Below are 24256 nucleotides of genomic sequence, written 5' to 3' on the forward strand. Positions count from 1 at the left end.
AACATTTTGTACAAAATATAAGGAAACTACTGGAAACATATCACTTAATTGTCACCACAGGAATAGATAGAAAGGAAATGACTTGCTGTTCAATCATGTCTAAAAAAAGAAGTTGTGATTGATGGATGACAACATGATGACTGAGCATCTGTTTTCAACTTTTGTACAAAAAATAAAACAATTAATAATGGATTACGCCGTGAAACCCTTGTGATGACACATCTGACATCGTCACGGACACGGACTACGTGGAAGGGAAAAAGAGAAAATGTATCTACCATGAGTGATTCATGGTGTTCGCGAGGAAAAGGAAATGCATGTGCTTTCCAAGCAAAGGGTGAAACCTTCTTAATCACTTGAGAGATTGTGTGGTGATAAACCACCAATCTGACGTTTCCGTTAAAATGTTCAGGTTTGAGGCTGGTACATGAAAAAAGCCAATTAGACCTTCTTTCTTATATTTCACTCACGGCACTTATATTTTTATGATTGACGACCAAAAAGAGCAACTGATGCTTACATTGATTGCAGAGATACTCCCAATTGATTGTGTTGAATCTTCTTAAAAAATATATTCGTTTGTATTTTTTTGTGGCTTGAGTTGACTGGTTTCTATTTGAACCCACATTTTTGTGGGCTTTGGTACCAGTAACTGCAACCACTTCATACTTCACACGGTGGAATCTTTTACTTTTATTACATGCGTATGAGGTCGAAGACAAAAATATGAGAGGTGCAACTATTAATTAATTAATTGACTACTCACCTGTTATCAGATTAAATAAGAATGTTCAATACTACTTAAAAAAAACTGCCAGTATTGTATAAAAAAACACACATAATTTTAAAGCAAGATCTATATATCTCAATACAGCAGTTTTCCGAAAAAATGTATGAAATGAATGACAATTTTGTATTCTTCTAATTTCTAGTTCCTGGTTATAAACAGACCCAAATTGGCTGATAGCGATACCCTTGTAATAAGGCTGGGTATCGGCCCAATTTTGATACCTGGTATCAGAACTTGCCCATCCCTAAAATTAAGTGATAATCATTTTTGATAATTCATGAATCATTTAGGTACCTTTTATCATTTCAAATTGTTCATTTGAGCTTCTCAATAGTGAATGTTATCCGATTTCTTTAGTCTGCCATTAGAGTGAACGGATTATCGTTGTGCTGAATCAAAAATAAATCTTAAGAAAGCACTTATCAACATTTTTGCGTATTTTCTGACATGTTACAGACCAAACCAGTAACTGAATCATAATTATGCTTGTGCATTTTCTGCATTGTCAATATGAAATGTCATGTTTTTGCAGTCCAATAAAATACACTTCCAGGTGACACGTTCATGAGAATTAAAGGACATTTATGGAATTAACAAAAAAATATGGAATAAAAGGGAATAAACCAAGAATTGAACATAATAAGAACATTATTGTTAATATCGTTTGCACACAAAAAGCATAATTTGGCATAATCCTGACTAAACAATATTTCATGAAAGTATGTGTTTTGCTGTCTGTATATAACAGAACAAAATATTTACATTTCTGCAAGAATGTTTCATTACCATAAACCGCCAAAGCTCCCAATTTAATAAAATTCCCCATCTTAATTTCCCATTGAAATCGACCTCAAACATTACTGAAATTGTTGCCATTTTTCAGCCTACGCTGTCCTCAAACTTATGTCTTCCTTCATTATGTGGTCCTATAACAATAATAATAAATATTTGCATTGGTGAAAAGTTTAAGTCACGGAGTGAGATGTATTCCTCGTCTCCATAAATCCAGTCAATGCCACAAAGTAGTTCTTTACGAATAAGCGGTTCAGGAAATGGATGGATGCCTCTGACGTCATCTGCACCAGTTTATAGCGTGTTTGGCTTCACCAAGTGTTCAAACATCAGCATTGCAGTCACATATGTTCTGAAAAGAACCTCTGACCCGAAATGCCCTATTTGTGATGGAGAACATTTTTGTTGTTGTTAACATCAGAGTCGGTTCAAATGTGCATTTTTTTTATCCCTTCTCCTTCGGGGCCTTCAGTGTGATGAGCATTCCTCCATCATCACAGAGTTGGAACTCATCCAGGGAATCATCGTGATCAAGAGCCAAAGTGTGATTTCCGGATGGCACATCTGCACACTCGTCCTTTTCCTCATCGTCCTCAAAATCATCCGGATATTCCACTTGGTCGGAAACATCCTGGCAACATTGTGGTAACACTGGAAGAGACAATGAGGATTAGTTGAATGTTTTTTTTTTTAAATAATTAATTATTAGAAATGAATATGGGTTTAAGATAACAAGAACCATTTGAAAAAAATCAACACTCTCGAAACTGTGAGGCGGCTTGTATGTAAATTCTGCAGTATGACCGAGCATTAAATCATGAGATTACTTAACAGCATGAGAACATTCTTGTTACAGTGACATCGTTTTGAGAAACTGGTGGTTTCGTATACATTTCCATTTGATTCACCACATTTATGGTAGTTTTAGAAAGTGTGCTTGTAGGTTAAGGTCAAATGCAAAGCGGAGCGTTTTGTTCCTGTTGAGAAAGTTTTGAGTTCCCCCTCGAAACTTCTTGTCTTGACTTCAACCCCATCCTTCCATTTTCTTTTCGCTATAATTTAATAAAACAGAGTGCTTTTAAAAACTTACAATGATTATGACAGAAATGAATAACATGCATTAGCTTTTAGCTTGCAGGGTTACATTTAAATGTATTTATTTTGGTAATTGGCCATACAGAAGAATGAAGGCCGAACTTTAGTTTATTAACTCATTCACTGCCATTAACGGTTATAAACGTCAAAAATCATTTTAACAATTTACTTTAGTTTAACTTTTTTTTCTACTTTTGTTAACAAGATTATGAAAACCTATAATTTTTTATTGTACATTTAGAACAGATATAAAATTTGACGCCCCTCATTTTTAATAATCAACTCGTCAGGCGATTCTTTTTTTTTAATTATAATTAATCGCATGACTTCACTAGTTAACTCACGATTAATCACAAATTTTATATCTGTTTTAACTGTACAATATATTTTTTATTGTACACTCATACTCTTGTTAGCAAATGTGAAAAAAAAATTAAACTAATAGAGACAGAATTTTTGACATTTATAGCCGTCAATGGCAGTGAATGAGTTAAGTGACCTTTAAAAAAAAAATCATTCAACAAAAATATATGCAAAAAAAAAAAATCAACTAGTAAAATAAAAAATAAAAATGTCGGTTTACTTTGGTTATAAGTTCACAGTTCACTATTGTACGATAACAAAATTGCCAGTGCATAATATATATATATTTTTTTTTTTAGAAAACTGCAACAGACATAGTATGTTTCCCTTTTAGGAAATGAACAATGCAGAAAAATATAACAGTAACGATGTAAACAGCTTTTGAATTTTATGCTTTAAAAACACTAACAATGGCATTTTTGCAAAAAGCATATGTTAGCCAAGATGTCCACTAGCCAGTAGTCGAGCTGCATTGTGATTGTTTAGCGGTCGGCGTGTGGCTAGAGTGGGAGTCTCATGTTAACTCATTCACTGCCATTGACGGCTATTGACGTCAAAAATTCATTTTAACTATTTCTATTAGTTTAACATTTTTTCTCCACTTTTGTTAACAAGAGTATGAAAACTTAGATTTTTTATTTTATTGTATTAGAACAGATAACAAATTTGTGATAAATCGTAAGTTAACTAGTGAAGTCATGCGATTAATTACGATTAAAAATTGGCAATTGCCTGAGCCCCTAATTTTTAATAATCTTTTCCACAAAAAAATAAATAATTTTTAAGTGGGAAAAAAAAAAAGATTATCAACATTTTTCCCCCCAATTTTTTTTTGTTTAAAAGAAAAGATTATTCAAAAATTAGGGGCATCAGACGATTAAAATTTGTAATCGTAATTAATCGCATGACTTCACTCACGATTAATCACAAATTTTCTATCTGTTGTAAATGTAAAAAAAATCTAGGTTTTCATACTCTTGTTACCAAAAATAGAAGAAAAAAAGTTAAACTAATAGAATTAGTTAAAATTATTATTTTTTAAAGTCTATAGCTGTCAATGGCAGTGAATGAGTACAATGCAAATGAAAGTATTTTTGACGTGGCACTCGGTGTAAAAACGTCCATAACTGCTGCTCTAAGGTGTTTAAATGTTCCATTGTGAATTACCGAGGAGCTCATCAGAATCGCTCCTTGTTGATGAGAATGAATGTTGGCTCTGTTCCCCCAAAGACGAAGAACTTCCCTCCTCGTCCTCGTCAAAGTCGTCAGAGTAGAAGCAGCCGCAGGGACTCTGTCCACCAGCGCAGGCACCATCTTCCTCCGCATTCTCCTCGCTAGTCAGCGTATCATTGCATCCAATGTGTCGTAAGTGATCTCGCACAAAGGTGCTGTCAATTATACAGGCCGCACTCGGTCTGATTTGAGGTTCAATGTTTAACATTCTCCGGATTAAAGTGGAGATGTTTTGAGAGTAAAGTTCAGGCAGCGGTTCGTACTCTCCTTTGGTGATCTTGTACAAGAGACTGAGGAGGTTGGAGGCTGCAAATGGAGGCGTGAGAGCACAGAGCTCATAGAGCAGGCAGCCCAGAGCCCAGATGTCACACTCGGAGCTGTAAGGTACATCCTGGCAGAGTTCCGGGCTTAGGTAGCAGGGAGTTCCCACACACGTGGAAGCCATGTCGGCGGTGCTTGTCATCACTCGGGATACCCCAAAGTCGCCCAACTTCACCATGCCTTGCTTTGTTAGCAAAACATTTGACGTTTTGATGTCCCTGTGAAGTATTTTAGCTTCATGTATGTAACTCACAGCCAGCGCCACCTGCACAAACCAGCCCATTGCCGTACTCTCCGCGAAGAAGTCGCCTGGTTTCCTCTCCCGGACTCTGTCATCTAACGTCCCGCCGTCGCAGTAGTCCATCACAATGTAAATAAAGCCGTCAACGGCACTCACGAAAGCCTCGCTGCAGTTCACTATGTGAGGCTGCTTCAACTTCCTGATGATCTCCGCCTCTTGAAGAACAGCCTTCCGTGTCCGTGCGCTCCCCAGTTTGATCCTCTTTACTGCATGCAGGCGCTCTGACTCGACGTGTCTCATCAGGAAAACTTCTCCTGATGCTCCTCGGCCCAAACACATCACCTTCTCGTACTTGTCCATTGTCTCTGGCCCAAGTCAGAGCCGTTAGGCAATGTGATCCATGCAAGACTGCTGGGAAAGTCTTTTGTGTTGTCGTTGCTATGGAAACCAGACGCTTTGAAACTGAGAGGAGGGTCCTTTGTGTCCTGTTAATAAATGTTTATGGAGTCCTATAAATCGTATTCTTTTCGAAAGGTGAATCTGTCAATGTGTTTTTGGCTCCTGCAACCAAGTGGGGGTATTGATTAATTCATTATAGCCTTTGTTATTTTATTAGAGAAAAAAAAGAATAAATGTTATGTCCCAAAAACTAAATACTACACTCAAATTTTCTCCAACACTTATTGTAAATACATTTTTGTGTCACGCCTCAGGCTATAAAGTGAGTTGTTGTAATTATTACCAGTTGATAGTTGAGCAAATACAAACACAATGTGGTTAAAGAAAAGCAACTAGGAAATGCTGGAATGTTTGAATGAATAAATATGTAATCATGTGGGATAATATGGAATGATATTTATTGGTGTGGTATGATATTGGTGAAAATTTTGCAATTTGTAGATGAAAAGTGTGTAATGACATTGGCAAAAATGTGTAATAAAAAGAAATTAGGTGTGGAATAATATTAGTGGAAAAATGTGCAATATGTTTTTGAAAAACTTTTGTTATGTGAGTATTGTGTGAATGTAGAAAAGCATTCCCAAGGCGAATTGAATGAGCTGAAAATTTCGAATTTCAAATGGGAATGATCTGAATCTGCTATGTTGTCTGTCTGTATGTCATTAGGAATTAATTGGGAAATTTTGGGAGGAAATATGAAATTGTGGGAAAAATATAATAAAGTTAAACTGTGTATAATAAAATATGTGTGAATGCTACTTACCTTTGTGGATTATAGATCAGATTAGGAGGGTTAGAAACTGTCATACAAATGTCGAGAAACCGTTTTGCTTATGTCAACAACGTATAGTACACTAGATGGCGGAATAAACATAAACTGGCTTCAATGAAACAACCGTTTCGCCGTAGAAGAAGACGACACGTCTACTGCGCATCTACAACCAAACAGAAGCATGAGTATATGCTAGAAAGTACTGTTTACATCTTCCTCCCTAATTGTAATTTCAGTAAACATTCACTTGAAATGCCTCCAAAGGGCAAAGGTGGCAAGGGTGCTAAAGGTTGGTGTTCTCTTACTCGTGCATTTTTGCGTCAAATATGTTATATTGTCTCAAATCAGAACTCGTATCGTGACGTTAGCTTACTACGTTTATCTAATGACTGTTATGTACAGTGCATGGACTGCTTGGTACTTGTTATTATTGCAGCGATATTAACATTATTATTTATATTTTGTATTATCCTTGTTTCTCAATATTGTGCTCAGGAGGAGGTGCATCAGGAAGTACAGACACTGATAAGAAGGAAAAGGCACCAAAAGGGGGCACTGCTGTTAAGGTTTGATATTTTATTTTCAATTTATTTTCTCTGTCTACTTGGGTAGCTCAAAGCCAAACTACTCGTTTGTAACTTTTCCACAGGTTCGCCACATCCTCTGCGAAAAACATGGGAAATGCATGGAGGCAATGGAGAAATTGAAAGCGGGAGTTCGTTTCAGCGAAGTCGCATCACAATACAGTGAAGACAAAGCGAGACAAGGAGTAAGAACTTCATTTGGTCTAGCATTAATTGCTATAACGAATTTCACTTTCGTTCATAGTTTACGATACGATACGATATACTTTTATTTTCCCCGTGGGGAACTTTTTCCTGGACTCCGTCCAGCTGCAGTTACAGTAAGGAAGAAACAACAGAATAGAAAGAGATAAAATTAAAGTTAAATAAGAAGTGCAGCAATCAGAAATCTTCACAGAAGTATACATGTGTAGAGAAGTACATACATGAGGACTGCACACACCCATATACACACACACACTCCTAGTATTGTACCAATTCATTTCTTTTGACTGTAATCATAGTACAAACTACAAATGTTTTGGAAAGGAAAGAAATTATATTAAATTCATCATTCAAATATTTTGGCTAATGTTTAATGTTTTGGACAGGGCGATCTGGGTTGGATGACGCGAGGATCCATGGTTGGACCTTTCCAAGAGGCTGCTTTCAACTTGGCCATCTCTTCCATGGATAAACCTGTTTACACAGACCCCCCTGTCAAGACCAAATTTGGTTATCACATCATTATGGTGGAGGGGAAAAAGTAATGAGGCACAAGAATAAATTGGGACATTCAATTTTACACTGTGCTTTATTGTGAATGTTATTCCAGTTATTCCCTTGATGCAATGTCTGGAATGGGAAAAAAAGAAATTAAATGATTTATTTATTTCTGTTACTTGTACACTTCCATGTTATTTGTTTATTAATTTTTACATTTTTATTCACACAACTCAAAGTAGTGACTGGGTAGTTAGTAGAGCCCATTTAACGTATGAGGCTGCCTTTGACAATATTAAAGTTGAAAGGTGGTAAAAGAAACGATTGAGGATATATATATTGTCAGAGCCGAACAAATATCCACATAGTATCACACCGGAAGTAAAACTGTTTATGAGGAGTTAGCGTCTTTCTCCATGTATGTGAATGATTGTTTGTGTATATGTACTCTGTGATTGATCGTCAGCCAGTCCAGGGTGTACCCCACTTGAAATCCTAAAGTCATCTGAGATAGACTTGGGTTAGTTGAGCATTTTTTCCTAAAAAAAAAAAAAAAGGTAAACAAATTAAATACTGTAAATTGTTAATTTATTGTGAATGAAGTAAAAATATTCATAAAGTAAATAAATGTTGTTGTTTTTTAACTTAATTTACTTTAATAATTGGCTAGTCAATCCGAAAATGTAAAATAGAAATTCACATAGACATGTAATTTTCTCTCTTTATGAAATGTCCAATTAATTGCAAACCCGAGCATTATAATATAATATAATAATGGAAATAGGCACATTTCTCAGTTTTGTGTTGGATTCAAGAACAAATGAATAAAACTTGAATTCCCGACGCTTGAGTTTCCGTTAGTTTGATTGGTTGATGGGAGCGTCTCATCATCCAGGCCGCTAGATGTCAGCCGAGCTCGGCGAATTCCTGCTTTGACGTTGCTGAGCCTTGCTAGGCGATTGGCGAGCTAAGATGGCGGCGCCAGAGGAGCCAGAATTATCGCAGGCGCAGACCGAAAAACTCCTCCAATTTCAGGTAAACGAGGTCTAATACACGACCCGAAGCAGGTTAGTTTGCGGCATCATACAATGGGGCATCCTCGTCGAGTGCGAACTGTCACCGTTTGGCCGAACTGTCAGTGTTTGAAGCTTTTCCCCCACAGTCAACTTCGATACTGGTCAACTTCAGAGCTAACGTTAGAGCCCAAGCTAGCATTAGCTTGCATATCTTACAAGTTAGCGGACTTTAAACGAGATTGTATCGATTTGAACCGCAGACGATCGCTTGCGTCTTCATCAGCACCGCCGACGTAATATTCCGGTGCTAACTAAACATTATTTTGGATTTGGATTGCTTAAATCCTGGCTTTGGTGTCACTACATCGCCGACTTCTTGTTTCGATGAGTTTAGTTTCTAACTACAGTCAGGACTGAGCTGTCACTAAAATTTTGACACGTGTCTTTGAAGACATTTTTGTGTCCTTATAATGAAAATGGCCCAACACGATCATTTTACCCACCCTTCGAACTGTACCACCCTGCAGTTTCCTTGATGGGCAGTTAGAGCTAGCAACGCCTCAGCTAACCTATATGTTCCTGCTTCATGCTATACATGTTGTTGTGTTTATTGTTAGTTGTGCATGTTTGTCATGTAACATTTGTGCTTGTCTACTTGACACATTTATTCTGTTTCTGACAGGATCTTACTGGCTTGGAATCGATCGATCAATGTCGAAGGACATTAGAACAGCATAACTGGAACATTGAGGTAACCTGTCAAAGCGTTCATATAATAGTTAGGTGTCAGCCACAAACATTTGGTCTTTATAAAGATAATGCTCAAGTTTGTTTGTGTAAATTGTTGTGGCCATACTGAAAACCGTTTGATTGGTTGCCGAACATTCTTGACCCACTTTTATAGACGTTAAGAACAGTAAAGCATTTGTTGTTGATTGACAGTCTGGTTTATTTATTTCGTTTCCCCTCCCCCCAGTAGTTGTCTGTTTTAGTAATTACAACTTTAAATACTGCATATCCAAAACTATGACCTCAAAGCATTACCCTTAATTCATTTTTGTCTGTCAGGCTGCAGTACAAGACAGGCTCAATGAGGAGGAAGGCGTGCCCAGTGTGTTTAACCCTCCGCCATCTAGACCATTACAGGTCAACACGACAGACCACAGAGTATATAGTTATATTGTGTCCAGGCCACAACCCAGGGTAGGTCATCATCAACCGGATAAGAGTTGCCATTTTTAAAATCACGTTTTGTATTTGTGTTTGTCCACTCATTGATTCCATTGTCTTTGCTTTTCAGGGCTTACTAGGATGGAGTTATTACTTGATAATGCTTCCTTTCAGATTTACGTATTACACACTTCTGGACATATTCAGGTAAGAAGAACGCCGACTTGATTGCATATGCCTGTGGCGTTGGTGGAAAGGTCACAGGCGGGGCACCGTCTTTGTCTTCCAGGTTTGCCCTGCGGTTCGTGAGGCCGGACCCCCGCGGTCGCGTTACAGACCCCGTCGGGGATGTTGTTTCGTTTATTCGTAGTTTTGAGGAAAAGTACGGTCGCTCACATCCTGTTTTTTACCAGGGAGCGTACAGCCAGGTGAGTTGAGAGATTTCCTTGATTTTCACCCGTGCATGGAAAAGCCAGGCCTTTGGTTCAGAATTCTGCCGATTTGTAGAATGCAGTTTGTTTAGTGTCACTTCCACGTGTTGACAGGCGTTAAATGATGCCAAAAGGGAGCTGCGCTACCTTTTAGTGTACCTTCACGGAGACGATCATCAAGACACTGATGAGTTTTGCCGGTATGTGTCTTGACGTTGATGCTCGTTTTAGTCACGTGCTTGTTAGCGTTCTGCTGCTTGACGATGCTCTGGAATCATTCAACGTTTTTAAAGGTTACATTGGTGCTTCTGTGTTCACTCTCTGTAGCGCCACATTATGTACAGAAGAGGTGGTAACCTTCGTCAATACCCAAATGCTGTTTTGGGCGTGCTCGACAAGCAAGCCTGAGGGCTACAGAGGTAAAAAAAGAAAAGAAAAAAAGATTGGTTCCTATTTGACTCCTCATTCAGTAGCAATAATAATAGTGTATATATTTTTTGTGCATTAAGGAAAGTATACGTGTGAGTGTTTGTTTTGGTTTTATTACTCAAACTATTACACTGTTTCGAAGTATGAAGAAGTGCAGTTCACCACCACTACAAACTACAAGTACACGCTGGGGTACTAGCACATTGAAAATGAATGGCCAGGCCTGATTTTCACAAGTCAGCAGCAATGTGGACTCATAAATGCTTTTGTCTCCCCCCCCCCCCCCATTTAGTTTCTCAAGCGTTACGTGAGAACACTTATCCATTCCTGGCCATGATCATGCTGAAGGACCGAAAGATGACAGTGGTCGGCCGACTTGAAGGTCTCATCCAGCCCGAGGACTTCATCAGTCAACTCACCTTCATTATGGAGGCCAACCAAACATATCTGATGTCCGAGCGCCTTGAACGGTACTGATATCGCAATACAAAGAAATTAACCCCCCCCCCTCTTTTTTTTATTTTTTCAAAAAACGCTGAGAAACATTCATTATGCGTTTTCCATGAAAAATGGGCATAAAATGTTTTTTAAAAAAAACTCCCAAAAATATTTAACCATAAAAAAAAAAAACTGAACTGCAAGTTATTGGACGTCCATTGTACATTATAAAATGGATCAGTTGTTACTTTATGTAGGCATAAAAAGCAGGATTACAAAGGATGACGTTCATTAATTTTCAACAAAAACTAGGCTGTGTAGGCTGTTTGTGTAGTTTGTTGCTGTCAAACTAGTGTGCCTTCATCTAGTGGTTGACAGTGGAATTACATCCATGTTAGTTGAGAGATGGGACTGTGAACCCGCAAACCGCAATGGAAGGAGTCATTGTATTTATAAAAAAACAAAAACGATTGCTTGAAAATCTGCGATATAACTTGGGTTCACTGTGGGTGAATGTTTTGATGTTTTCAGGGAGGAGAGGAGTCAAACCCAGGTGCTAAGACAACAGCAAGACGAGGCGTACCAGGCGTCCCTCCGCGCCGACCAGGAGAAGGACCGAAAGAAGCGAGAGGAGGAGGAGCAAGTGAGGCAAGAGGAGGAGAAGGTCCGGCAGTGCGCGCTGGCTGAGGAGAGGAAACGACAAGTGAGTCTCGCCGTGCGTCACTACTCATTAGCCCGTCTGATAAATGACCAATCGGCGTCATGCTGTGATCGTTTTTTTCGCCAGACACTGGAAGAGGAGAAGGAGAGGAAATCGGAATGTCTCCCGCCAGAGCCGCTTTCAGACGATCCAGAAAGTGTGAAAATAATGTTCAAGCTGCCCAATGACACGCGCGTAGAAAGACGATTCCTCTTCGGGCAGTCGCTTACAGTGAGTCCACACAAGTTTTTTTTTTTTTAATATATATATATATATATATATATATATATATATATATATATATATATATATATATATATATATATATTATATATATTTAAAAAAAAAAACTTTTTTCTTTTGAATTCACCACTTGACATTCATGGGGAAAAAGTTGAAGCTACAAAATTGCTCAATTTCTTTGGTAGCACTTACAATACGGCTCTCCTTTTAATTTCTCAGGTAATCTATGACTTCCTGTTCTCATTGAAACAAAGCCCGGAGAAGTTTCAGATCGTCACCAACTTCCCTCGCCGAGTGCTGCCCTGCCTTCCAACCGAGGAGCAGCCCAACCCCCCCACGCTGAAAGAGGCGGGACTCAGCCGTTCCGAGGTCCTTTTTGTTCAGGACCTTACGGACGATTGAAAAACAAAACAAAAAGACCTCATGCCGCTTCTGTCTCGGGAACACCTTCTCTCCAATGCCCATCCGTACCCAACCTCCCTCGCCCATTGTCCTTTTTTTTTTTTTGTTGAATGGCCACTATGGGATCATCGAGTAAAAATCTGGAAACATGTAAAACTCCCCTTGGGCAGCCGTTGTTGACCTGTGTTTACAGGGTTCCCAATAGCCTGGAAAGTCTTGAATTTTATTAAATAAATATTTCTTGAAGTTCTTCCTTGAGCCCTTTCCATCCATAGAGGTCTCATCTCATATGTATCAGCCGCCCGTTCATCTCGTCTTCATCCACACGACTCATTGCAGAGGCGGGTGATTCCTCCACTTAGTAGCCGAGCCTCTTGCTAAACCAGACGCATGACCAAAATGACCTTAGTGTATCTATTGATCCACTTGAAGGACTTTCAGGTTTTTTAGTATTGTAAAAAATGTTTGGCTGATTGGACACTCGTTTGAATTTTTATTTTTTTTTAACCTCTGACTCTTAAGACGGAGCCACATTTAGACTTAAAGGAAATATGGGAACCCTGTTTTAAATGAGTGACATGTACATAAGTGTTCATACACATGGAATCCCCCCCGATTCACGTGTCAAGACCAGATCCATGTTGACTGTGCAAAGCAGACTGAAGTTCATCACAAAAGGGGCCACAGCTGACCCGCCCCCACCCCATGTGGCATGCTCTGCCATCACTCACCAACATTTTGCTTGTACCATCCAAATACGCTCTTGTAAAGATGTCATTTCCCCAACTATAAATTAAATAAAAAATAAATAAATGTGGGTTTATTGAACATTTGTGGTTGCATCACAGCTTGAAATGAGACAAGCGTCATATTGGTATACGTAATACATTTATTAGTGAACAACCCTCTCCAATCAGCCACAACAATTGAAAAAAAAAATATGATTGCACTACTTGGTAAAGCATAACTAGCAACTTTCATTTAAAAAAAGTACAAATCTTAAAAAGTTCAAACAGTATACAGATGCATATAATACACTAACTAGTTCGTGTTAAATGCTACAAACAATGATTCCAATGGAATGAAAAATTTAACAAACCATTTCCTCTATGTAATATATATATGTGTGTAAATATATATATATTAGTTTCCATCCTCCCACCCCCCGTAATACAAACATGGAAAAATGAGGTAACTGTAAATGTGCAAGTACCAAAGCAAAATATATCTGCCTAACACACAACACGTGCCCCTGGCTCTGTTGGTGGGTGGGCTGAGGACCCCTTTAACGACCGGGGAGGGTAAGAACAGTAAACCGCGACCCCACCACAGCAAAAAAAAACAAAAAAACATTGGTAAACCATAAATGGCATCTACAAAGCAATCAATCACAAATCCAAACAATTTTTAGCTGCTTATTGGAACACTTTTTTTTTTTTTTTGCACCAGACAAGCTGTGAGATTATTGAAGAAACTTAACAGCAAGACTACAAGACTCTATTCTGTGTTGTCTTAATCATAAACGGCTTCAGTGGGAGATTTTTCTTTTTTTAAATCAATTTTTAATTAGCGGGGTAGCTGGATAATGCAAATTGAATACTCCCAAAAAATAAGCGCTAATATCAACATGAAGTACATGTGAACAATACATTTTAAGATATTGATACACTGAGAGCAAGTGCCTGAGAGGCAGTTACAGTACTACACTGGAATATGTATGACAACACTTAAGATAATTTTTTTTTTTAAACCCTTAAACTATAATTATGATTTCCACTGGGGTATTAGTATAACATGCTTTTAAGAATACATGAGAAGATCCATGACAAAACTATTGCATTCACGCGAGTGAGTCCTTGTAGCTAAAAGCGGAACATCTAGCACCTTGTCACTATGGCTTTTTGATCAAACTACAGTAGTCTCAGAGCAGGTTGTTTTCAGTCATCAGGGCAAGAACAGCAACACAACGCATGTTAAGTATTGATGGCGCAGCGCCCCCCGCCCCCCAACAAAATGAAGTTAGCGCGATAAAATCTTGTAGTCATTCAGTTGTATTAGAAATATGTGCAGTACAATGCATGGCAGTTATCAGCTGAGCGATACGATCCGAACCTCCAGAAGTTGGAACTGGATGACAAGCATGCATGTTGTGCACCGTTAAATAGGTCCCCGGCAGATCGGAAGCTATCCTTCACGCGCTTGCTCATTTTTTTATTTTTTTTTCTTAAGCATGCAAACACCTTCTGGAGTGATTAGGTAGGAGTGTGCGCACATTGAAAAGTTGGACCACAGCAAATAGTCAAACTGGTTTGTAAAATGACTTCTGTATGTTGCCTTTTTTTTCTTCTCTTTTCTTTTGAAAACATGCCTGGTCTTTAAACGGTGTACTATTTCAGACAGAAGAGGATATAATAACCGCTTACATTAAATTATTCGTGGTCAGAGGAAAATGACCGAAAAGATAAATTCCGATAGCTCCGTTTCATGGCATCCTTCCCATTTGACACAGACTCTTCTTGTCCCGTATCCTCATATACCGAGTGGCCCTGAGTTTTTATTTTTTTAATTATTATTTTTTTTTACATACAATACAGTATAGCCTGCGAATAGATATGTATGTACACGTAGATTAATTCTCAAAGCTGTGGGTAGAACTCATTAAATGGCTTCGTTTTTTTTTCTTTTAAAGATGGCACACACGTCAAAGACTCACATTCACTTAAGACACTGAAGTAAAGAAAAAGGCAAGATCCCTTTACACGTAAAAGCAACGCTTACAACCACCTGTTAGTGCTTACTATTTTTTTTTCATAAGTCTCAACACAAGCAGTAAAGTAGAAGTCCAACAGTGTTTCCAGTGACTTCTACGACATTCTTCTGTCTTCAAATCTAAAAGCATTCACACGCAAGTTATACATACACTTATTTATTTTTTTTATACCACCAATCAGACTCGTTCACTGCCAATGACGACTATAGACGTCAGAGATCCATTTTTAGTGGGCTGGCAGTGAACAAGTGAAAGAGAAAATCAGCCTAAAAATGTTCTTTATAATAAAATGTTGTACGAGCCCCTACCAGTCTCAACAAGCCATTTTGATTAGTATTTTGTTTGTGGAGTATGAATGAAGCAGCAGGCGGCGGCCATTTTGCCGTCGACTGAAAATGACATCACAGTTGCTCTGGACTCAAGTAACAACCAATCACGGCTCAGCTGTTTTCCGAGTTTAACCATGTGACTATTTGCAAGCTGATTGGTTCTTACTTCAGCCCTGAGCAACTGTGATGTCATTTTCAGTTGACAGCAAGACGCAAAATGGCTGCCCCTGATTAAAAACAGGTGGCGTTTGCTCCTTAATTCATATTCCACAAACGCAATATTATTCACAATATCATATTTTGACTACAGGGGTTGCATAGAACATATTGTCAAGAAATTTGTCAAGTTGATTTCCCATTTAAGCCGATGACCACAACACCAGAAGATAAACACAAACGTCGCTAATACTCCCGGCGCATTCCTTCAACGCATTTTCTCCAAAAGATTACAAAGCAATAAATAAAACCTCTTAGAAACGGTGAAAATGACACAGTATTTGTCAGGATTAGTAATCGGTTTGTGCTTGTCAAGGTCATATAAGAAGGCAGGTCTAACATCTGGAAAAAGTAGGCGATATCTATATATTGGATTTGGCTCAAACAAACAAACAAACATTGACGGCCACATCTTCCTCAAACTGGAAGATGAAAAAGTCCATTCAAAAGTCGCCCCTTTGCAACATATTGCTGTCCGCACGGACATCAGCGCGCCGTAATGCTCGTCTTCCCACATAAGCAAGCCTGTTTTTTTAGTATGCTTTTTTTTTTCTCAAGTTGACTTATTTTGGTGGTAATGCTTGGTTTAAATATTGCTAGTCGGAATCAACAGTACATGCAAATCCGAGCATGCCGCCCTGTATTCAGTGGTTACGCAATACATTGGCTCTGTGAACAGGATAAACGCGCACGCGCACGCTGAGGCTAGCCATATAGCACTTGTGCAGTTATGCTAGATGACCTTGAAATGATCCGGTCCGTGAATCCAAGACATCTTTTTGGAAACACGTGTTCCAGAGAAGGTCGTGTGGCAGACGTGCATCACTTGCAGTCGAAAAGCTCAGGCGGAACACAAGGTGGGCTAAATGATCAATTGAGTATTGCAGAACATATATATATGAAGAACTCCTTTTTGCCAACATTAACATGCAACTATGGTGCCTCTTTCTCCACGCGTTTCTATTAAAAGTCTTTCATCGCGTCCAGCCTTCCATCCTCAACGAATCCCGCTTAACTCAATTAATGCAACCCTGTAAACAAAAGCAGCAAATAATGCGCACGGGTGGGGAAACTCTTTGGAATCTGCAACAAGGAAGTGGGGAGGCCAGAAAAAGGACCAGCTGGTGATCCTAGCGCTCCGCCCTTTTTTCTTTCTTTTTTTTTTCACAAGAAGACTCGGGACAAATGAAGCACAGCAGAGGTACTGGGGGCTCCGAGAACCATCCCGGATTGCTTATTATTTAGGAAGTGGGTTGTTAGCTGTGGTTAGTTAGTGGCGAGTGTCCACAGCTTTACGACTAACTCTGGCGTGGGTGAAACTTTTTCCTCTCGGGCGCTCACTCCGCCTCCCGGTGCACGTCCGACGCGTCGGCTCGGCAGATGGGACAAGTGCGATTGGTCTGGAAGTCAAGCGGAGGGAGGTCACATACGAACGCGCCAATCGCAAGACAGAATTGACGGCGCGCCGACGATGTCATCTTACCTTTAACCATTTGTCCACACATTTGGCGTGGAATTCGTGGTTGCAGGGTAATACCCGAAGTAGCTGCCTACACTCAAAGTCACTAAAGCACACAACACACCTGAGGACAAAAACAAAAACAGCATGTAAATACATAGTTTATGTAAAAAATAAAATAGATGTATATACGTTGGCTACCCAAGCAAGACATTCTGGTGTCTCGTTACTCTCCATTTCACGTTAGCTTAGTACAATATATATATTTATTTTTACATACTTTTTTAGATAAAATATTCTTCAAATGAATAATGATTTAGATAAAAATTAATAATTAAATGTTAAAAAAATTTCATCCAAATCTTTAGGTTGTCAGAAAAACCTATGAAATCACCTAAAAATTTCCAAAAAGGAAGAGAAAATGTAGAAAATTGCCATAATATGTCCACGAAATTGCCAAAAATGTCCAGAGAAATACATTAAAAAGGCAGCAAAGAAAATGTTCAAGAAGTAACCATAAAATGCACAAAAACAAAACAATCCCAAAGATTTGCATAAAATATCCACAAAATTGCCCCCCCAAAAAATGTCAGAAAATTTATAGCAAAAATGTCGGGAATTTAAAAAAAAGCCCATAAAATTGCCAAAAATGTCAGAAATTTGATAGAAAGGCATAAAAGTCTAAAAATATATGAAAAACAAAGTAAGAAAAAAAATCCAAAAAAGGAAGAGGAAAGGTATAAGAAAATGAATATCTTCGTATTGGATGCTGCTGTCGCAATTCTGTGTAATAGTGCAGCTCTAATAAGCTCTTTGGCTCTCAGTACATTAGACTAACACTAACACGCTGTTACCTTCATCACAATCTACAAATGCTTTGCGGCTCCAGGCATATTTTTTTCCCATGTGTTATTTATTTGGCCTAAAATGTCTCTCGTCAGTAAAGGTTGCAAACCCCTGGCTTAGGGGTTAGCATTTCTTTGCCTGTTCCCTTTTTCTTCTTCTTAATGTGTCACATGCTTCCTTATTTACTCCTCATTCTCATTTATTGATCTGGTCCACATGTTTACAACTGTTTCATAACAAATCCACAAGAGGGTAAAAATGGTTTGACCTTCACTCTTTCTATCTTCTTTTTTAAACAAACATCTATTGTTTTGAGCTTGACTGTACATGGCAAAAGCGGTAAACAGGTGTTTCCTCCAAAAGTTTCTACACCGGCGAGAAGAGTTTAAAAATACACATTCTACATGAGCTCAACCTCTCAGACTCATGTTGCCAAAATCCACAGTAATTTAGTACACTGAATATAGTCGGCCAAAATTGGCTCAGATATTCTATGCAACCAACAATTCCAATGACAACCTAATATTGCTAAATGTAGTATCAAAACACATCGCATGACACAATGAGATAATCGCTCGAGTACAGCACACCGAAAAACATGATAAAGGCAAAGAGAAGTCTTACAGCGTTTGCTCAGACAGATGATTCTCTGAGCTGAACCTGTAGGATGGAAGTTGCTCAATGTCGGCCTTGGTGAGTCCACGAGGTTTCGCTTCACCCAGCCTCTCGGCCAGATTCAGTAAAGCCTGCAGGGAAAATCCACCGTTTAATGGCTTGTGTATTAGTGCGGGGTTCTGAAAGTGTACTTAATGAAGTGCTGCTTCTGTGAGTAAATTGCTTTGATTGTCTTTATGGCTGCCTATTCGAGAAAAACAAATAGGAGAGGCATATTCTTCTCTATGCAGTCAGTCCAGATGTACATGAATAACATACTGTATGCTCCTCATTATCATGTTATTGTTGTGTATTATCATTGCATGGGGTGTTGGAACTACTGTTATGTAATCATGTGTTCTAATATCTTCATATAAAACGTAAGCCAAGGCATCAACTAGCCTCATAGTTCTCCATTTCCACATCATCCACATCAAGGTCGAGACTGATGGCTGGGCCCACTGCGGTTGGAGGCACAGGAAGCATTGACCTGCATAAACCAAGGCAAAAAAACATTCAAATGCAATCCTTGTAAAAGCATTCGCCACTGACACACGCAGCTGTAAAATGTCATCTGTGTGCACTGGTAACTAAGAGTTGATGCTCTTAAGAAATAAACATGGCCCACAGTACACTTACAGGAAGTAAGGCAGGAAGCCTGGGTAGTAGGATGGAGGCGGCGGGGGGAGAGGGAGGGGCTGCTGCAGCCGGTATCTCTGCCCACTTGGTCGCCGGGGCAGCATGTGGGGATATGGCTGGTGGGACAAACATATACTATAATGTAGATTGTGAACACACAAACAGAAGCTGTGTAAAAATGAGGGGTGTCAGGCGATTCAAATTTTGAATCGTAATTAATTATATGACTTCAATAGTTAACTCACGATTAATCGCAAATTTTACGTCTGTTCTAAATGTATACCCCCCCCAAGTTTTATACTCTTGTTAACATGAAAGTGGAAAAAAATGTTAAACTAATAATGGCTGCATCTTTTAGTCATTGATACAGTCATTTCATAATAATTCATAAAATTTAGTAACAATTAAAAAGATGTACTGTACTGTTAAAAACGAGTATATTGATTTGTGTTGGTCATTTTTCTGCCACTAGATGGCATAATTGCATTTGTAAAACGGTGACAGCTCTGTGCATTTTTCTTTTCATATTAAGAGCTATCTAATCTTTAACAGTTAAAAGTTGTGAAATTCTGCACATTTTAAAAATTGTAAAATACAACTTGACCCCACAAATATATGCATTATTATTCAATTTATTATTACTTAATTTTGATGTGGCTGTGTCGAGACTGAAATTCCCCCAGTACAGGCTATCCAAGTAAGGGCCGGTCATTAATGTGGCGTTAAAAAAATGTGTGGCATTAAAGAAACTTTAAATTAACACACTAAAATGTGGACACCCCTAGTAAAAATACTAGTGTCTTACCACTCCGAAGGGAAGCTCCTGATGCAGAGGCTCTTGAGGAAGATACTGTATGGGCAGAGAAGGAGGCAGCGCTGGTGGGTGATGTGACGGAGGGTAGGAGAAGGATCCTAATGGGTGCTGGTCCCCTCTTAGGTCAACTTCATTCTCTACCCTCTGTAGAGGCTGACATAGGGGTGATAAATACAAATGGTGTAAGTAGCAAACAGCGACCGCACAGTTGGCGCTGGTGGCTGCGGACTACTCACCATGCGTGGGTGCTGAGGCTGTAAAGGGACAAACTGGCTCAGAGGAGTAAGGTGCGGCGGCTGGTGGGGGGGTACGGATGGGCTTGGGTGCAATACAAAATGTTCGCTGGAGATCAGGGGTGGGAAGGCTTGGTAAGACACCGGCATATGCTGCATGGTGCATGCCTGTATGAGCTGAGAGGGGACAAAAGCACACAAAGAGAACCATTTTTATGCAACATTCCTCTCGCACATGATTTGTGACCACTTGGCCTAACAATTCTGCTGAAAACATGTTTTAGGTAGGGCTGGGCGATGGGACACATGTTAAGCCATGACATTCGTAGGCTATAATTTGCTGACTTCATCTTACTGAAACTAGGGATTGGCACAACAGGTGATTCATCAATTAACTGATCAGAATTTGAGCTTGATGTGGGAAGAAGAACAACATGTAGTCATTTATGGGGATGATGAGCTGCATCCACTCTATGCCACAACTCCTCCTCGAGAAAAAATATTAATGAATAGGCGATTTTAAGGAAAATGCCATTTGGTCATATGAAGGTTTTTCTTTAGAATTATCTGTCATTGTCTTGGGGAAAATAATATTTATCAAAAGGTAAAAGGTCGGTGACCACTAAAAAGTGGAGCACTCATAATGGTAATGGTCTAAAAGTGGTATCGAACATCCCCATTAATAGATAATACACCACTTTATTTTAATAAGAGAATTTGCATTTGGTTTACCCATTTTGCACCAGGAAATGACTTTTGTCAGGTTTCTGATTGGCTAAAATTGAATGGATCGGCTTTAACAAGATATCAAGCCCAGAAAATGTCAAATATTAAATATTCTGTTAAGAGTTTTTTTTAACAGCAAAAAGTAACTACACAGAAGTAATATTCTCTTATAGGCTTAAATAATAAAGTATAATGACAGCAGATTTGAAATCATTAAAACTTCTTTCATGGAAATACAGGCCATTAGATAGTGCCACCTGTTGCTGTGACATGCACGTTCGAGCCAGTAAATCCTCAGATAGAACGATTTTATTGCCAGTAATATGTGTAAATATTAACTTTTTCTTTTTTAATCAAAGAGTGGTGAAAATATATTTTTGAAAGAGTTGTGTGTGTGTGTGAACATAACCTAAGCAACTGTACGCCTTAAAATTACACACAAAAAATGTTGAGGGTGGATTCACAATTTGGGGCATCCGATTCTCACACGCCAATTCTTTCAATTTGCACAGGTTTGACACATCGCACAACCCTGTTGAAAAGCATGTGATAAACACCCATGAAGTGACATATTACATAAAATCACACGGCACTGACACTGTTGCCACAACGCCAGGCATGTTCAGGCAACACCAAACACAGCTTAAGTTGACATATTTTCACCGACAACAAACTCATGCCGCTAATTTTGCTATTTCACAAGACACATTTGTAGCTTATCAGGAAATTCTGCACAGGACAGACTGCACGGTTGCTATCGTGTGCTACATGAAAGCCACTGACATTTGGGCTTTCCCCTTTCAAACTCACAGGAGGAGGAAGGCAGCAGAGCAGAGAGAGCTGTCCGCTGAACATTACCGAGCATGCTGGGAGCTGCTGAGTGTTGCACCCTGGTAAAGGCTGCCCAGTGTGGATGGGAAATCCATGGGTCGTCACCGTTGTAACAGTGTAAGATATTGGAACAGATCCCTGGGGCATCTGAAATAGAAGTGGATAGAGATTAATGGTAGAATAAATCGTGGCCTCTGTCTAACCCCCACTTTTGCAGTCCACTTCAAAAAATGGAAGGCACCTCAAATATACTGGAGAACAATATGAACATGACTTATGTTGGCAAGAATTATTATTATTTTTATTTAACTCGCTATCTTGAGCATCAAGTACTTCCTGATGTGCTACCTGCTCGTGTAGATCCACCATGATGGGGTTCTGCTGGGGCAGGTGGGCCGCAGGATGAAGCATGCGTGGCGCTGTGCTGGTGTGGCTGTATTGTCTGGATTCATCTAAAGGAACCTGTTGGTGATGCTGGGTGAAAAGCAGATGATGGAGATTCTCATCCTGGACCAGGGAAGTGTGCAGCACAGGCCTGTCTCGTAGCCCCCACTGGCGCCTCACCGGTGGGCTAGAAGACCAGGAAAAAAAAGATACAAGATATCACACCAATGATTCTATTCTATGTACAGTAGGGTTGGCTTTATGACCACATGCAAACTCAATATAAATCTGTCCATAAGTTAAAGGGGTAAACACAACCATAATGGAAATTATAAACATTTACGTGTTCAAACAGTCAAAACTTGCATGGATCCATCTATGCACCGAAACACGGTACAGTTTGATTTCACATGAAATGATGAAAAAAAAATAAAAAAACGCCCAAATATTGTATTTAACTGTACCTTCTCCTGAGATGCACAGGGGCGTTACAGGGCTCTCCAAGGAACCTCCTCGGGTTCAAGGGGGCTGTTGGGGGCAGCCTATTTACTGCTACTTCCCATGGTCGCATTGGTGACGTCGTGCAGACGAGTCACTCTCTGGGAAAGGAAACTACACAGTGGAGGAGGCACTTGGATGTTGCCTCCGATTGTCTTAACCCTGAAAAAAAAAAAATTTTTTTTTTTTTTATTAACTCATACAAAAAAGCACATGACTAACCCGTAGCCCGTAAGATTGGGGGGGGGGGGGGAATAAAAAGCAATTGTTGAACTAGAGGTCTTGCAAGTATGACTGGGCTGCGAATTACAACATGCTATAGTATCATTCCCAATAATTGCCTCAGGTTAAACTTTGGCATAGATTCTACTAGTTCATAATTTTAGACATCTGTTCACCGGGACAAAGAGGGCTAGTGAGGGCTCTGGTATTTTGTTAATGTCACGTCCAGGTTTTGTGTGTGGTTTTTTTTGTAATTGGTTTTCCACAACAAATCTGCGGCTTATCATCAATAGCAAACGCCACAAGTTCACCTTTACGCAGCGTAATTTAACTTAAAAGTGTTGTACACGATATATAGAACCAAATCACATTAGCCAGGAAGCAATGACTTTTACGTTACGCTACGCTACCAGACTTAAACCATGCCCCTCTAGCACTATAGGCCACATCCTCATAGATGAGCTAGCATCTCCCCAATATAAACAATTTCAATCCAGCAAGAGCAGGCTTTTTGATGCAGTGGTGGATTCTGCCCCATTGTGCACGTGAAACACCATGTTGTGGCTGTTTACCCATCCATTTTCAATAGCGCTTGTCATCATTTGGGTCAAGATAGGCTAGCAGCCTATCCAGATGACTTTAGGCGAGAGGCAGAGTCACCAGCCAATCACAGGGCACATATACATAATCAAGACAATTTAGTGTCTTCTATTAGCTTAATGTGTACGTTCTCAGGAGAAAACCAATGCCTGAAATAAACAATGGTGTGCTTGGTTTCACAATCATTCATAATAAAATAAAACCTCCACTCTGACCATTACAGCCTGATTGGCATCATGTAAGGTCTCATCCTTGTGCTGGTTGTAATCACGTCACTGATGTGCACTTACAGAATCAAAGCACTTTGAAGATTAGGGGCTATTCGTTCATTTATTGGTCTCCTTTTACTACTGGTGCTCATTAACTTGCTTCACAGTCCAGCTACGGGAGGACTCTCAATGGAGCAAAATTCATGAACATTTCAACCACAGTGGTTTACTGACATCCCTAAAATGTGGTGCGGCTGTGCTTAACAACAACTTGGAGGGGTCAGAAGCTGTCTCCAACCACAAGCTATAACTGAGCCATCATAAGTGAACTGTAGGAAATCTGGGGAGAATACAAACGCCACACAAGGAAAATCTAAATTGAGATTCAAATTCTGAATTTTATAACTGTGAAAGAGACGACAGCCTTGTCTGCATCTATTACTCACGGTTCACACTTTTCATCTTCAAATGGCAATATTGCTGGTTCTACAGGTGGCGAATTAAACATAACATATTACAAATGAAAGAGCACAAACTGAGGCAAATTAAATTTCTTAATTGTAAAAATCAGCAGTACTATATTCATCAATTGGTGTGCATTATATTGTAGTAATTTAAAAACAACGTCCGTCCTGTGTGCTTAAA

The 24256-nt window shown here is 39.3% G+C and overlaps 4 protein-coding genes across 5 annotated transcripts; 2 read left to right on the top strand and 2 right to left on the bottom strand.

Annotated features, from left to right (window-relative positions):
- Positions 1–1498: 1498 nt before the first annotated feature.
- Positions 1499–5233, bottom strand: nek12 (NIMA-related kinase 12). The gene is made up of 2 exons (XM_086085311.1): positions 4208–5233; positions 1499–2233 (listed from the first exon to the last, which is right to left on the bottom strand). The coding sequence occupies exons 1-2, from the start codon at positions 5193–5195 to the stop codon at positions 2028–2030; spliced, it is 1194 nt and encodes a 397-aa protein (XP_085941437.1). The 5' UTR covers positions 5196–5233; the 3' UTR covers positions 1499–2027.
- Positions 5234–6266: 1033 nt separating this feature from the next.
- pin4 (protein (peptidylprolyl cis/trans isomerase) NIMA-interacting, 4 (parvulin)) lies at positions 6267–7536 on the top strand. Its single transcript, XM_086085153.1, has 4 exons — positions 6267–6355; positions 6562–6632; positions 6716–6835; positions 7241–7536. Exons 1-4 carry the CDS (start codon positions 6319–6321, stop codon positions 7397–7399), a joined length of 387 nt encoding a protein of 128 aa, XP_085941279.1. The 5' UTR covers positions 6267–6318; the 3' UTR covers positions 7400–7536.
- A 752-nt stretch (positions 7537–8288) lies between these two features.
- On the top strand, positions 8289–13009 carry faf2 (Fas associated factor family member 2). Its single transcript, XM_086084101.1, has 11 exons — positions 8289–8387; positions 9051–9119; positions 9437–9571; positions 9669–9745; positions 9828–9966; positions 10084–10169; positions 10297–10388; positions 10691–10868; positions 11368–11539; positions 11624–11767; positions 11999–13009. Exons 1-11 carry the CDS (start codon positions 8325–8327, stop codon positions 12179–12181), a joined length of 1338 nt encoding a protein of 445 aa, XP_085940227.1. The 5' UTR covers positions 8289–8324; the 3' UTR covers positions 12182–13009.
- A 41-nt stretch (positions 13010–13050) lies between these two features.
- Positions 13051–22695, bottom strand: rnf44 (ring finger protein 44). Of its 2 annotated transcripts, none has more exons than XM_086084103.1 (10): positions 22547–22695; positions 22047–22269; positions 21726–21845; positions 20145–20318; positions 19900–20061; positions 19095–19210; positions 18858–18945; positions 18426–18547; positions 16980–17079; positions 13051–16896 (listed from the first exon to the last, which is right to left on the bottom strand). In XM_086084103.1, the coding sequence occupies exons 1-10, from the start codon at positions 22651–22653 to the stop codon at positions 16834–16836; spliced, it is 1275 nt and encodes a 424-aa protein (XP_085940229.1). In that variant the 5' UTR covers positions 22654–22695; the 3' UTR covers positions 13051–16833. The 2 variants fall into 2 exon arrangements, with proteins under 2 accessions (XP_085940229.1, XP_085940228.1); XM_086084102.1 differs by having other exon boundaries at positions 21678–21845.
- Positions 22696–24256: the final 1561 nt, after the last annotated feature.

Source organism: Leptonotus elevatus, chromosome 9, assembly GCF_054856555.1.
Source record: "Leptonotus elevatus isolate MCC_2025b chromosome 9, RoL_Lele_1.0, whole genome shotgun sequence".
NCBI classification, from domain to species: domain Eukaryota; kingdom Metazoa; phylum Chordata; class Actinopteri; order Syngnathiformes; family Syngnathidae; genus Leptonotus; species Leptonotus elevatus.

What these genes read in the sequence shown, in the direction of transcription:
- nek12 (XM_086085311.1), bottom strand. Translation starts at nt 5,195, where the DNA reads ATGGACAAGTACGAGAAGGTGATGTGTTTGGGCCGAGGAGCATCAGGA. An exon ending in CGATTCTGATGAGCTCCTCG is followed by an intron (nt 2,234 to 4,207) that starts GTAATTCACAAT and finishes TGTCTCTTCCAG; the next exon opens with TGTTACCACAATGTTGCCAG.
- faf2 (XM_086084101.1), top strand. Translation starts at nt 8,325, where the DNA reads ATGGCGGCGCCAGAGGAGCCAGAATTATCGCAGGCGCAGACCGAAAAA. An exon ending in AGCATAACTGGAACATTGAG is followed by an intron (nt 9,120 to 9,436) that starts GTAACCTGTCAA and finishes TTTGTCTGTCAG; the next exon opens with GCTGCAGTACAAGACAGGCT. An exon ending in TGTCCAGGCCACAACCCAGG is followed by an intron (nt 9,572 to 9,668) that starts GTAGGTCATCAT and finishes TTTGCTTTTCAG; the next exon opens with GGCTTACTAGGATGGAGTTA.
- rnf44 (XM_086084102.1), bottom strand. Translation starts at nt 22,653, where the DNA reads ATGCGACCATGGGAAGTAGCAGTAAATAGGCTGCCCCCAACAGCCCCC. An exon ending in TCTGCTGCCTTCCTCCTCCT is followed by an intron (nt 20,319 to 21,677) that starts GTGAGTTTGAAA and finishes GTCCCCTCTCAG; the next exon opens with CTCATACAGGCATGCACCAT. An exon ending in GGCTTCCTGCCTTACTTCCT is followed by an intron (nt 18,946 to 19,094) that starts GTAAGTGTACTG and finishes TGGTTTATGCAG; the next exon opens with GTCAATGCTTCCTGTGCCTC.
- pin4 (XM_086085153.1), top strand. Translation starts at nt 6,319, where the DNA reads ATGCCTCCAAAGGGCAAAGGTGGCAAGGGTGCTAAAG. An exon ending in AAGGGGGCACTGCTGTTAAG is followed by an intron (nt 6,633 to 6,715) that starts GTTTGATATTTT and finishes ACTTTTCCACAG; the next exon opens with GTTCGCCACATCCTCTGCGA. An exon ending in AAGACAAAGCGAGACAAGGA is followed by an intron (nt 6,836 to 7,240) that starts GTAAGAACTTCA and finishes TGTTTTGGACAG; the next exon opens with GGCGATCTGGGTTGGATGAC.